At 39.0% G+C, this 15,396-nt stretch overlaps 1 protein-coding gene across 5 annotated transcripts in view; it reads left to right on the top strand.

Annotated features, from left to right (window-relative positions):
• Nucleotides 1–15,396, top strand: part of dbn1 (drebrin 1) — a 142,680-nt gene that overhangs the window by 108,452 nt on the left and 18,832 nt on the right. For all 5 annotated transcript variants that reach the window (XM_022206907.2, XM_022206905.2, XM_051937406.1 and 2 more), the window contains exons 3-10: nucleotides 2,306–2,418; nucleotides 5,940–6,014; nucleotides 9,648–9,791; nucleotides 9,970–10,047; nucleotides 11,044–11,195; nucleotides 11,345–11,402; nucleotides 13,117–13,173; nucleotides 13,858–13,972. In XM_022206907.2, the coding sequence (XP_022062599.2) occupies nucleotides 2,306–2,418; nucleotides 5,940–6,014; nucleotides 9,648–9,791; nucleotides 9,970–10,047; nucleotides 11,044–11,195; nucleotides 11,345–11,402; nucleotides 13,117–13,173; nucleotides 13,858–13,972 (792 nt within the window). The remainder of the gene's footprint in view (nucleotides 1–2,305; nucleotides 2,419–5,939; nucleotides 6,015–9,647; nucleotides 9,792–9,969; nucleotides 10,048–11,043; nucleotides 11,196–11,344; nucleotides 11,403–13,116; nucleotides 13,174–13,857; nucleotides 13,973–15,396) is intronic.

Below are 15,396 nucleotides of genomic sequence, written 5' to 3'. Positions count from 1 at the left end.
GGTGAAATACTGTAAAGGAACAAGTTATTATTTGTAAAAATACAGGTTTTCTTCTGCTTTTGGTCTTTTTTTAAAAAAAAAGTCAACATGTACATTTAAATATTTTTCTGTGATTTCACTGAGTGTGAAAATTTTTATTTATTTTTTTACTGGAGCTGCTCTGCTCTGAAAAAGCTCTCATCTGTCTCTCTGTGTAAACAATCGCTTCCCGTGATTGGCTGTTACTTGACCCGTGCAGCAGCCAATCAGAGAGCACTGTGGGCGGGACATTGTTGTGAGTGACTTCAAGGAAACAAATCAGAACCAAATTATTTTTAGATTTTATATATTTGGTGATTAAAAATAACCATACTAACAGTCTGAGAATGCCTCAGTAATCGTTGATGCCTACCTGACAGTCATGTTCACATTTACGTTTTTTACCAGTGATGTTTTCATAATTTCCTCTGATGTTTGAAGGCAGCAGATACAGTAACTGTCAGCTGACATTTCACCTCTCCACCACTAGATGGCTTCAACATGACGTCTCACAGAAACTCCTGAGGTCACTTCACAATAAAACTCTTCTGTCATATTTTTTATAATAATAACTGAACCAGCAGCGCTCTGAGCTTCCTTCATGTCTCAATATTTCAGCAGCAGCCGAAAGGAAGTGCAGCTCAGAAAACCTCGGAGGAATCAGAGCCGATGTTTGTCTCTGTATCTGTGCAGAACGTCTGTGGAGAACATGATTCTAATCTGAGGCTCAGAGCTAACAGGCTGGAAGGCGTTCAGCGCACTGTGCTGCAAACAAACCAGGAAAAATGACTCCACTGGTCGTAAACGTGTAAAAGGACGGTTAGAAAATCATGTGGCATCTGTTGGTTACAGTCAAATATGTGATTTTATTGTCAGTTTTATTACTACAGTCCTCATTTAACAGCTTCATGCAGCCACCAGTGTGCAAAGCTATCATCAAAGAATCTAAAATATAAAGCATTTTCTGGTTTGTTTAACACTTTTTTGCTTTCTAATAATTCCATCTGTGTTCTTTCATAGTTTTCAGTTTTAATCTACAATGTAGGAAATAGGTAAAACAAGAAAAGCACTCAGAGAGCGCAGTACTCTGCCAAGGCTGTTCAGTCTTTGTATCATTTCCAACAGATGAAATCTTTAGTAAAAATCACCTGACGTTGAGTACAGGCATGTTTTATGCATGTGTACGTTATGTACAGATACCGAGTCACGTGACCTAAATATGTAGCAGGCGGAAATTGATGGGACTCAGAAACACCCCCATTTAATTAGTTATTGTTGTATGATTCCTGGTAAAGAAGTCCCGATAAGTCCACAGCAGTGGATTTGCAATCATGTGATCATCAGCAGGCAGCTGATGCAGTGTTCACTTGTTGTCATGGTTACAGTGACGCCGTGCAGCTATCTCAATGATACAGAAATCTTTAATAAATCCGTGGATCCATACTTTAATAAATCCATTAGTCTGTTTTTGAGTAATGTTGCTGACAGACATTATATTAACTTCATTGGAACATGAACTGGAAATGAAGACATCTACAGAACACTGCAGACAGAATGTTCCATTATTGTGTAAAACGTTCTATAATGTGTTCCTTCAACAAAAAGGCAAAATGTTCTGCCATTAATTTCTTACAATACAGGAATGTCATAAAACATTCTGTATGAAAAAGATTCTGAAACAACCTGAAAACTTTTTGTAAAACTTTTTTCCAGATGTTTGTTTACAAACGGTCTTCCTTTGTTATTATAGAATGTTTCAATAGGGTTTTATAGACGAAAGTTCAATAACATTCCTCAACAACATCCCCAAAACATCCTCAGAACATTGCAGCCAGAAAGTTCCACTTTTGTTACTGTGTTGCATTACAGGAGTGTCTTATAAAAATCATCTGAGGTCATAAACACATCTGGAAAACATGTTTTAAACGTTGGGTTCAGAACTTTCCTTCTTTGGTGTCATAGAACATTACAATAGTCTTTTATAGCGGAACACTCTATGACATGTTCCTCAACAGCATCCCCAAAACACTCTCAGAACATTGTAGGCAGAATGTTCCACCTTTGCTAATCTGTATCGCAGTACAGGAACGTCTACTGTGGCCTCAATAGCATCTGGAAAATGTTTTTTGCAATGTTGCTTTGAGAATGTTCCTTCTTTGTTGTCATGGAACATCATCTGTGTTCCTGGCAACATCCTTTGAATGTTGTTTATCCTTAAAACGTTCGTGGAACATTTGATTAAAATGCTCTCCACCAGCTATAATGTATTCTCTTGTTCTTGCTGCAGGAGGAGGCTTGCAGGAGATCACGCTGACCTTTGACAATGGCCGGGTGATGTACGGGTTCTGCAGCCTGAAGGATCCCAGCGCCGCTCTGCCACGATACATCCTCATCAACTGGGTGAGTCACGGAACGTCGACTCGTCTTTATCCGTTAATACAGCGAAACGTCAGTGTCTCTAAATGAACACTTTATCTAGAAGCAGGTTCAGTCCAGATCTGCAGCCTCAGCAGCAAAAAGAACACTTTGACCCTGATGACACCACCTACAGGTGGAGAACGTTACTACTGCAGCAGGTTTCACTTTGGCGCCACCTGCAGGAAGTGTAGTTCAGGTTTATGTGTTTAAACAGTTAGAATAAAATGCACATTTCACTCAACACATTCAAACCAGTGCGTTACTCATGACTCAAACACAGACACCAAATCCAGATTTTCTACATGTAGAACATTCTGTTCAGTATCAACACTACTTATGTGTTTTCTTGTTTATTTGTATTGTTTTACAGTTCTTCAGTTTTAGTTCTTCATCCTCTGCAGTTGTAACACTACAGATTTACCCGCTGTGGGATCAGTTAAAGATTATTAGCTTAGCTTGTCTTGTCTTATCTCAATTTAGCTTAGTGTATCATAGCTTTGTTTAGCTGATCCTAACTTGTCTTGTTTTATTTTATTTTATCATAGCTTATGTTAGTTTAGCTTAGCTTAGCTTAGCTTAGCTCAGCTCAACTCAGCTCATCTTAACTGAGCTTATCTTAGCCTAATTTATCTTGTCTTATCATGGCTTTGCTTAGCGTAGTTTAGCTTAACTTATCTCAGCTTTACTTGTTTTGTCAAAATTTAGCATATCTTATCTTAGTTTAGCTTAATTTAGCTTAGCGTACTTTGTCTTGTCTCATCTTATCATAGCTTATCTTAGTTTTTCTTATCTTATCTTATCTTAGCATGCCTTCACTCAGCCTAGCTTTACTTATCTTGTCTTAGCTTAGTTTATCTTAGCTTAGCTTAATTAACTAGTTCTGTCTAAATGTAGCTTAACTTATCTTTGCTTATCTTGTCTTGTTTTGTCTTGTCTTGTCTCAGCTTAGCTTAACTTAGCTTAGCTTGGCTTGTCCTACCATAGCTTATCTTAGCTTCACTTAACATGTCTTATCAAATCTTAGCTTTTCTTGGATTAGCTTAGCTTAACTTGTCTTATCCTATAAAAACATCAAATACTGCAAATCTCATCTGGACAACAGATTTTATGCAAATGATAACATGACATTATTCTGTCTCAAAAACAAAACAAAACAAATGAAAAACAAAATATTTAACACAATCTTTAGATAAACAGTTGAACAAACCCAGAACAAGTAAAAATCTGCTTCCAGTGCTGAAGTCAGTTTAACTGTAACCTAAAAACTGATTTAATGTCCAGTTAACTCTGTAACAGACCTGATGTTTTGAACTGAAATTATTTTGTCATCTTGTTTAATATGAAATGATTCAAATGTAGCTGTGAGATCTTACCTATAGATAAAAGTATGTTAAAATAACTGAGTGTGTTTGAAAAGCATCTTCAGTAAAAGATGAATCTCATGAAAGTCTTCAGCTGAGTGTTGCTGTCCTGGCAGATCAGCTGAGTTTATTTCCTCAGGGAGGTTTTTCTTTTCTGACTGACAGCAGCCAGAACGAAATCTAACAGAAAGATTTCAGCTCTGAAAGCTTCGTTTCAGCAGAGTAATGCACTCAAGTAAAGTGCTGCAGCTTTAACCCTCTCAGCTCCAGCAGCTTCTGGGAGGATTTTATTTCACTTCTGTTACATTTTCACTCATTTTTCTCTCCAGTATAAAATCCTGCAGCTCTGTGGAAACATAACAACACAGATTAGAAGAAGAGGAAAGTAAAACATGTCTTCTGTGCTGCAGGACACATGCTGGATATCGTTTAAATAAGATAAAATAATAAGAATACATAATTGATTGTGCATTTTACGAAATGCAAAAAAAACAAGAATAAATACGTACATGTATGCTTCACCTCATGATTATGCCACCACCATGCTTCACCTCATGATGCTGCCACCACCATGCTTCAAATCATGATTCTGCCACCACCATGCTTCAAATCATGATTCTGCCACCACCATGCTTCATGTCATTATGCCGCCACCACCATGCTTCACATCATGATGCTGCCACCACCATGCTTCACATCATGATGCTGCCTCCACCGTGCTTCAAATCATGATGCTGCCACCATGCTTCACGTCATGATGCTGCCACCACCGTGCTTCACATCATGATTCTGCCACCACCATGCTTCATGTCATTATGCCGCCACCACCATGCTTCACATCATGATGCTGCCTCCACCATGCTTCACATCATGATGCTGCCACCATGCTTCACATCATGATGCTGCCACCACCATGCTTCATGTCATTATGCCGCCACCACCATGCTTCACATCATGATTCTGTCTCCACCATGCTTCACATCATGATGCTGCCACCATGCTTCACATCATGATGCTGCCACCGTGCTTCACATCATGATTCTGCCACCACCATGCTTCATGTCATGATGCTGCCTCCACCATGCTTCACATCATGATGCTGCCACCGTGCTTCACATCATGATGCTGCCACCACCGTGCTTCACATCATGATTCTGCCACCACCATGCTTCATGTCATTATGCCGCCACCACCGTCCTTCACATCATGTTTTTTGTTGAGACGAGAGGAATTTTCTCTATTTGATCATTTTCGTGGTGATCCATGTCAGGTGTCCACAGGTGTTACCACGACTGTTAAAAAATAAACTTGGATACATATATTACATTTCTCCTGTTTATTTCAAGCATCAGCCTAAATTTGAGTATTTTTACATCAAAAATGACAGATTTTCATGTGATTTTGTTGGTCTTCAGTGTTTCTTTAACAGGATTTTAATAAGACAACTGATGCCATAAATCGCTGGCAACTCGTGACCTTTCAGCTGCAAACAAATGGCAGCGTTGTGTAACCGAGAGCAGACATTAAGAGGAAATGTAGCAGGAAGAAATGAATAATTTGTGGCGCTGAGCAGCGAGAGTCTCCAGTAAAGTGATTCAAGAGCATCTGAGTCCATCCGTCGAACGTTTCTGCGTCTGAACCTGACAGCAGCGGGGCCTCCTGGAATAAAACAACCCGGAAATTATGTTTAATTGCTGCCTGGACTCGAACTTCTCACCACAGTTCCAGAACAGCAACGGAAAATTTAAACAAGGAAGTAAAACTAACAATGTTCTGGTAATTAAAGCAGCAAATAACGGCTGCTGGTTAAATGGGAGCAACATTAACAGCCAGCAGAGCACCAGACCGAAGCCAAACTGAGCCACAGAACCACCAAAAATGAGAATAAAAGTGCAAATAAACGTGGCAGAAGCTTCAGACAGATCGTATTTAATCCTGGGAGACGAGTTTCTCTGTAATTGCTGCTTCGCTTTGTGCTGCAGTGAATGAGCTGTGATTGCTGAATCTGGTCCAGCCTGTTCTAATAAAACGGTTTCAACGAGCCCTAATGAGAGCAAAGCGAGGGGGGAAGATGTCCTCCACAATCTGGTCTCCAGGAAAAGAAGAATAATTAGTGAATTTACTGATTTTTCCTTGTTTCAGGTCGGGGAAGACGTACCGGATGCCAGGAAATGTGCCTGTGCGAGCCACGTCGCCACCATCGCAGACTTCTTCCAGGTCAGAGCCGCACTTTAATATATCCCCAAATCTAAAAACAAAACAAACAGCAGCTCTACACATGTAAATCAGGTTCTAAGAGAAAAACGTAGAGATAACTATAACTGAATGACTTACTTCAGTATTTGTTTTGTGTTCACATATCTGTAAACAACTTTTGGGCCAATTTTTTGGACTTTATGTTTCATGTGACTTCAAAATTAGGAGAAAGTTGACAATAAATCACCATAAAGACACAAGACAACCACAAAAAAGCACAAAATAATTACACATGGATGCAAAACGACCACAAAAAGACACAAAACATTCACATAGAGATGCAAAACATCCACAAAGACACACAAAATTACCACAAAGAGATGCAGAACCACCATTAACAAACACAAAACAGCCAGAATAGGCCCAAAACAACTACAAAGAGACAGAAAACAGCCACAAATAGACGCCTAATTCAATGTAAGTGATCACAGACACAAAATATCATCACAAAATGCAAAACAAACTTATTGAGACACAAAACAAGCACAAAAACGCACAAATCAACCAAAATTCAATGCTAAATTGCGGCAAAAAGACAAAAAAACTTGCCTTAAACTGAATAAAACCTACAGAAAAAGACACAAAACACCAACAGACACAACACAGTCCAAATTCAATGCTAAACTGCCACAGAGAAACACAAAATCACTCAAAAAGACACACAAAACTACAAAAAGAAGCAGAATTACCACAAATATAGGCAAAACAACTGGAAAAAGATAGAAAACCACCTAAAAGAGAGAGAAAATTAGATGTTAAAGAGACCAAAAATTAATTTTGAAATTGATTAGGAAATTGCCACAACAGCACAAAAATACACCTTGATTTGAGTTACAAAATCACCATAAATAGAACTTAAACAACCTCGAAGACACAAAACAATCAAAATGTGACACAAAATTATCAAAGAATCTACAAAAACCCCTTAAAGATTCATTAACCCAACACAAAGAGACACAAAACAACCACTAAGAGATCAATATACCTAGAATTAAAAGAAAAACAAAGACACTTGAAACCACTACAAAGACACAAAGAACAACTGCAATTAGACACAACGACCTTAAAGACACACAAAACAACCACTAAGAGACACAGAATTTCCCAAATTATATATGTTAAAAGAGACCAAGATACTTAAAATTAGAAGTGACACGACAACAAAGTCACATGAAACTACTAAGAAGACGCACAAAACAATCACTAAGAGACACAAATGACCACAGACAGACACAAAACAACCACAAAGAGACAGAGAACGACCACTAAGAGACACAGAATTTCCCAAATTAGATGCTAAAAAAGACCAAGATAGCTAAAATTAAAAGTGAGGCAACCCCAAAGACACAAAACAACCCAAATGTGATGCAAAATTGTCCAAAACTGCTCAAAACACCTTAAAGACAAGTAAATCTACCACAGCGATACAAAACAATGACAAAGAGACACAAAACCACCTCAGAGACACAAAATTTCCCAAAGTAGATGCTAAACAAGACCAATATAGCTAGAATTAGAAGCCAAACAACCACAAACCACCAAAAAGACACACAAAACAACCACAATTAGACACAGCGACCTCAAAGAGACACAAAATCACCAAAATATGATGCAGAATTGTCAAAAATATCTACAAAAACACATTACAGACAGGAAAATCCACCACAAAGAGACACAAAGCTACCACTAAGAGATGCAAAACAGCCATGGAGAGACACAAAACAACCACAAAGATGCATGAAACCACTAAAAACACACACAAAACAACCAAAAAGACGAATGAAACCACTAAAAACACACACAAAACAACCACAAAGACGCATGAAACCACTAAAAACACACACAAAACAACCACAATTAGACACAGCGACCTCAAAGAGACACAAAACCAACCTTAAAGACAAGTAAATCCATCACAGAGAGACACAAAAGAAACACTTAGAGACACAAAACAAACACTAAGAAGTAAAAAAGAAAGGCTGAAATAGAAACTGCTATATTTAGATACTTGACATGTGACATAATATGAAGGCAACGTGTTCAAACCCACACAGATGCGTCAGAAAAGAAGACGAATCCAGTGAAAAGGCGAACAGGAAGTGATGTTTGTTTCATAATGGGACTGTTTTCATGCAGCATCAGAAGCTGGAGGAGGATCAGACCTGTTCAAAGTAACCTGAGTGTGTTCACACCTGGACACCTGCTCTCAGTATTTATAGATGAAAGGTGTGTGTGTGTGTGTGTGTGTGTGTGTGTGTGTGTGTGTGTGTGTGTGTGTGTGTGTGTGTGTGTGTTGGAGTGTCATTATTGTAAGTGGCGGCTCTCTTCTCTCCCACACAGCATCGAATTCATCACACCGACAGTGTTTTAAATTAGCATACCAGGGGACCGACATTGATTTAAATTAATTTCATGGAGTCCTACAATTCCTTTACTGGCAAGAATACCAACGAAACGTACAAAAAAATATAAAAAAAAACATGGACAGTGAGACACAAAACCACCTCAACAAACAGACACAAAACAGCCTCAGAGAGATGACACATTTTCATAAAGACATGCAAAGATAGCACAAAAAAGACACAAAACAAGCACAAAGAGATGCAAAACCACCACATAGAGACACAAAACAACCACAAAGATACAAAAAGCAAACACAAAGAGATGCAAAGCCATGATTAAGAGACACAAAACCACTACAAAAAGACACAAAACAACCACAGAGATGCAAAAAATCACAGAGACAGAAAACCACCACAGACACACAACCATAAATAAACATAAAACAACTACAAAGAGATAATTACATCCACAAATCACACAAAACAACCCTTAAGAGATACAAAACAACCATTAAGAAACACAAAGCCACCACAAAGAGACACAAAACAATCACAGAGACACAAAACAACCCTTAAGAGACACAAAATTACCACAAAGAGACACAAAACAACCATTAAGAAATACAAAAGTACCACGAAGAGACACACAATTACCAGAAAGAGACACAAAACAACCTCAGACACAAAACCACCATTAAGAAACACAAAACCACCACAAAGAGACACAAAACCACCACGAAGAGACACAAAACAACCATTAACAGACACAAAACAACCACAGAGACACAAAACCACCACGAAGAGACACAAAACAACCATTAACAGACACAAAACAACCACAGAGACACAAAACCACCACAAAGAGACACAAACCACCACAAAGAGACACAAAACCACCACAAAAAGACACAAAACAAACACAACAAAACACAAATCACTACAAAGAGACACAAAACCACCATTGAGACACAAAATTATCACAGAGACATAAAATTACCACTAAGAGACACAAAACAACCATTAATAGACACAAAACCACCACGAAGAGATGTAAAACCACCACAAACAGATGCAAAACCACCACAAAGAGACATAAAACTGTGGCTCAAGTGTGAATCTGTCGTATCCACAAGAATCAAGAACTTTCCTTTTTTTGGACCTCAGAAACTAAACCGGTTTAATTCTAATCCATGCTGAATCAAACTGAAATGACTCTCGGTGGTTTACGGTTGTGTTTGTGTTTTTTCTTCAGGGGGTGGAAGTCACCGTCAATGCCAGCAGTCTGGACGACATCGACCCGTCAGCCATCGGACAGCGGCTGACCAACGGGACGGCGGCGGTGGCGAGTCCAGTCCTGAGCCGCCTGAAAACCCGAGAGGAGGATCACGGAGACGTGGTACGAGAACACACCAACATGACAGCAGTCAATCAGCATTTACCACTTCACACTGGGAAACCTGTGTCACAGAAGAAGAAGTAGATCTGTCATCAGTAGAGGTTGTTTCTAGAAGAATAATGTTGTTAAGAAGCACAAACACACTACAGAAACCTGACGTCTGTTTCTCCTGGTGCAGGGAACGGTGTACGAGAAAACCAACGCAGAGGTGGAGATGAAGAAGATCAATAGAGAGGAGTTCTGGGAGCAGGCCAAGGTAGGTGTGGAGCAAAACCAGAAAACCAAGGAGAAGAAACAGTTTAATGTGGAGTCAAATTAGAAGATAAAGACCTAAAAGTGTCATAAAGAGACACAAAAACACCACAAAGAGACACACAACTACCACAGATACACAAAACTACAACAATGGCACATAGAATTACCAAAAATAGATGCAAAACAACCACAGAGACACAAAAAGAGACACAAAACATCCACAAAAAGGCACAAAACAAGCACAGCAAGATGCAAAAGATCACAATTACATGCGAAACAGCCACAAAGAAGACAAACCTACTGCCAAAAGACTCAACACAACTACAAAGACACTCAATACAATCGCAAAGAGACGCACAACTACCACAAACACACAACTACTACAAAGAGACACAAAACAACAACATAGATGCAAAGCAACCACAAAGACACACAAAACAGCCACAAAGATGTAAAGATAACAATAATCAGCTGTTAATGAAAGATGTTAGGTCTAGATGTTTGGTTCCAATGTTTGGTCCAGATGTTTGGTCCAGACATTTGGTTCAGAAGTTTGGTCTAGATGTTAGGTCTAGATGTTTGGTCCAGATGTTTGGTCTAGACGTTTGGTCCAGATGTTTGGTCCAGAAGTTTGATCTAGATGTTAGGTCTAGATGTTTGGTCCAGACATTTGGTCCAGATATTTGGTCCAGAAGTTTGGTCCAGATGTTTGGTCTAGATGTTTGGTCTAGATGTTTGGTCCAGATGTCCTGCAGATGTTTGGTCCAGATGTTTGGTCCAGATGTCCTGCAGATGTTTGGTCCAGATGTTTGGTCCAGACATCCTGCAGATGTTTGGTCCAGATGTTTGGTCCAGACATCCTGCAGATGTTTTCTTGAAGAACAGTGCCCAGACAGACCAGAACTTTTGGAGCAGCAGCTGAGTCGTTGTTGTGGTTTGAGGCTGATGGATGAGGAATCAGTAAAAGATAAATCGGTTCCTGGTGTTTGTGTTGCAGCGTGAAGAGGAGCTGAGGAAGGAGGAGGAGAGGAGGAAGGTGGCCGAGGAGCGGCAGCGCTTCGAAGAGGAACGAATGGAGCTGGAGAGGAAAGAGCAGGAGAATCGAGAGAAGAGGTACCGCGAGAGGGAACGTCAGATCGAGGAGCACAGGTGGGCAGCTGGAAAACATCTGGATGGCAATATCATTTATCATTTATGACAAAAATGGCAATAAATGATGCACATTTATTGTCATTTTTGTTGACTATTCGACACGTAAATGGACCTAATGCGTCGCTAATCTGTGTTTCTGTGAACAGGAAGAAGATGCAGGAGGAGGAGGAGACCAGAGAGAGGTTGCAGAATCAGATCACCATAGTAAGTGTTTCTGGAATAAGAACAACTCACACAACCCTGGAGGTGTTAGCAGCACCTGGACACTGGATCTGGTTTACAACACTTCAGTCTTATCCATCCTTGATCGTTGTTTTGTCTCCACACAAAAATGAAACCAATTTGTGCGACAGTGTGACTTCATGTAGTGATTATACTCTGTGTGCGCTTCAGGAAACTGTAGACTCTCAGTGCATGTGTTTATTTTAAAAAGCACCGTCAGAGCTTTTGGAGTCGAATCTGAGTCAAAAGGTTTCAACTGATTAGAAGTTTCTGAACAGACGGCAGTCAGATCATTTTAAAAAACTTCAGAAAGTGTTGATGAAAGTGGAGATGACCCTTAGTTACGGTTCTGGTTACCAGCCTGGTGGTGGCACTGCAACACAACTAGCTAAATATACAACACTGACAGACTTTTAGGCCTTAATGTTCCCAAAACATTCAAGAACATTCCTCCTGTCTTGAAAAGTTGGAGGAGAGTTTCACAGAAGAACGTTCTATTGTGTGTTTCCTCAACTACAACCCCAAAACATCTTCAGAAGACTGAAGACAAAATGTTCCACCGTTATTCTACCCTAAACATCTGGAAAACATGTTTTCAATGTTGGTTCTTTGTGGTTTATCGTATAACTTTGTAGGATGGCTCTACAGAAGAACGTTCTATTGAGTGTTTCTTCAGTAACATCTCCAAAACATCCCGAAAATATTGAAGGTAACATATTCTAACTGCCGTCCATGAGTTATTAAAGGACTTTTAGGTACTCGGAGTGCCTCGGACCTCCCTCCTTTTTGCTGTTTGATTGGATTTTTTCCACTAGATCCTGAAGAGCACTCGTTATACTTCTTTTTATCCACTGATGCACTCACCTTTTGCCTGTTTTTAGCAAAATATTCTATGTTGCACGAACATTTGAAATGTGATGTTCTGTTATTTGAGGCACATCTTATTAACATGTTTAATGTTGATTCAAGAACGTTATTCCTTTGTTATCGTGGAACATTGTAAGATGGTTCTCGCTTTGTTAATATATCACATTACAGGGATGTTTTATAAAAACATTTAGTTATTCGAGGCACATCTTGAAAACATTTCTTGAATGTTGGTTTGAGAACATTCTTTCATGGTTTTCGTTTTTATCAAAGAACGTTCTATATTGTGTTCCCTTAAAGACATCCCAAAAACATCTTCAGAATGTTGTATACCTTTGTTAATATATGGCATAAAAGGAATGTTTTAGGAAACGTTCTGTTGTTGTTTTAAATATTGGCTCAAGAACATTTTTCCTTTTATCATGTAAAATTGTGCGATGGTTCTGCGGGAGAACATCCTATTATCCTCAACAACAACCCAAAACATCTTCAGAACACTGAAGTCAAAACGTTCCACCTTTTTCCTATCTTGTAAAATTGTAGGATGGTTCCACAGAAGAACGTTCTGTTCTTCTTTCATAAAGACATCCAGAGCTCCTCCACTAACCTGGAGGTGAATTTGAAAGGACTTATTTGTACAAATTGGCTGAAAACTTGTTGTACATTTAGTTTTATTTCCCATTTTTCTGCAGGAGTTCCTTTGTTTTTGCCCAGAAACCAACAGTCTGTGTCGCCCCCTGCTGGTGGTTCACTGTAGTTTTGTTCACAGACCACAGATGAATCTCTGAACCGCTGCTCTGAATCTTTACCTGAATTTTTTCCTCCTCAGACTACAGAACCGAGCATCGAGGACCTGAACCTGGACAAGAAGGAGTCTGAGGTGGAGGTCAGTTTGACAGATAATCACAAGAACACCTTTAAGAAGTAGAAGGCTGTGAATTATTGAACTAAAAGCAAGAGCTACGTGCAAAGAAGGCCAGCAAACGCTGTTATTCCAGCACATAAAATGGTAAAATAGTAATAAGAACACCTTCAAAACTAATGGCTGCAAGGAACGATAAATTATTCAGTGAAAAGCAAAAGCTACGTGTGGAGAAAAGCTGTGAAAATGGAAAAAATCAAGTCAGGATTGGTGACTTTCATGGAAAAGTAAATGTTGACCTGAATTTAAACTTTGGATCGGCCAATTGGAGCCTCAATTAGTCAGTTTCAAGAACTAAAATGAGTGTTTAATGCAAATTTTAGACACCAAAGCATGCTATTCAATCAGCCTTTTCAATAAAAACTTGTATTTTGTTTGGATTTTGTATAGTTACTCCAGTAAATGTAATGAGGCTTCTTAAGAAACATCACCAGAAACAGGTTCATTTGTTTTTAATGATTTAATGAAGTGGAAACTCAAGACTGAAACAGCATCTTTGTGAGTTTGTGGAGTGTTTTTCCTCATATAGAACACAGACAAGACTTAGAAATGTAACTTAGTGAAGCTCTTAGTTGTTTTTTGTGATTAAAATCGATCAAATCTGAACCATATAACTCACACCTGATTGGTTTTGTGTGTTTGTTCCAGGAGGCGAAGGCCATCATCGCCCAGCGGTCAGGAAATCCTCGAGAATTTTTCAAGCAGAAGGAACGAGCCATGACCATCAGCGTCGACACCTCGCCCGTCTCCATCCACAGAGCCGGTAAAAACTCTCTACACATCAGTTTATTAGGAACACATTTCAAATTAAGACCAGAAGAAGGACGAGGCTTACTGGTAATTATCTCTAAAGTCTGTTTTATTTTGGTTTCTGTCTGTTTTTTGTGTCTGTGGGTTGAGATAAAGTTTCGTTGATATTTCGTCGTTCACTTCATCGTCTTCAGCTGCTGCTTCTGTACAGACATGCTTTTATTGTGGCGGGGTGTTAAACACACCTGGAAGCACTCTGGATTCACAACACCGATCTGTAAAATGTTTTTCTTTTACGGTATTTGTCAACAACATCCTCAGAACGTCCTCAGAACACTGAAGGGAAATTTTACATTAAATCTCGAAAGCATTTTTATAATTTTAGTTTGAGAACATTCTTCCTGTGTTATCATGTAACATTATAGGAACATTTTATAGAAGAACGTTCTCAACAACATCCCAAAAACATCCTCAAACTATTGAAGGCAAAATGGTCCAAGAACATTTATAAAGACATTCCGTTATCTTAGGTACATCTTTAAATATCAAAATCTTAAAAACATGTTTCAATGTTTTAGGAATGTTTTTTAAGAACCGTCTGTTATCTGAGGTACGTCCTAAAAACATTTAATTGTTGGTTTGAGAACATTTTTCCTTTGCTATCATGTAACTTTGAAGGATGGTTTTACAGAAGAACGTTCTATTGTTTTCCCTCATCTGCAACCCAAAATATCCTCAGAACGTTCCATCTTTAGATCACATTACAGGAACGTTTCATAAAAAATCCTCTGAGACCTCGATAACCTCTTAAAATCATGTCTAAATGTTGGTTTTTCCTTTGTTATCATGTGAAGTTGTTGGATGGTTCTACAGAAGAACGTTCTACTAAGTGTTTCCTCAACAACATCTCTGAAACATCCCTAAAATATTGACGGCAAAGTGTTCCGTGTTTTGACAACGTTTTATAGGAACTGTCTGTTGTCTGACGAACTTCCTAGAAACTCATTTAAATGTTGGTTCTTCAGAGAAAGGTTCTTCCACCGGTATCATGGAACATTGTAGGATGGTTCTACCTTTGGTAATATGTAACATTACAGGAATGTTTTATGCTTCAGTAACACCCTGAAAACAAATTTTAAATGTTGGTTCCAGAGCATCTTTCCTTTTGTTATCGTGTAACTCTGTGGTTCTACAGAAGAACGTTCTACAGCCCAAAACCTCTTCAGAACACCGGAGACAAACTGCTGTTTTCTGGCGTTGTAGTTTTGACAGAAGGAATCGGACGCTGTGGGCTTTTCCTTTCTGCTAACTGCATGCTGTCTGCTGTGTTTGGAGCCTCACTAACCTTCTCTTCTTTCTTTCTCTTTCTTTTTTTACACTCCTTTGTTTCCTCCATCCTTCTCCACTCGACCTCTTTGGTTTCTCTCTTCTTCATGG

This window comes from Acanthochromis polyacanthus, chromosome 17 (genome assembly GCF_021347895.1).
Source record: "Acanthochromis polyacanthus isolate Apoly-LR-REF ecotype Palm Island chromosome 17, KAUST_Apoly_ChrSc, whole genome shotgun sequence".
In the NCBI taxonomy this organism is placed as follows: domain Eukaryota; kingdom Metazoa; phylum Chordata; class Actinopteri; family Pomacentridae; genus Acanthochromis; species Acanthochromis polyacanthus.
Note: the sequence above shows the minus strand (reverse complement) of the source record. Positions and strands in the feature narration are given on the sequence as shown.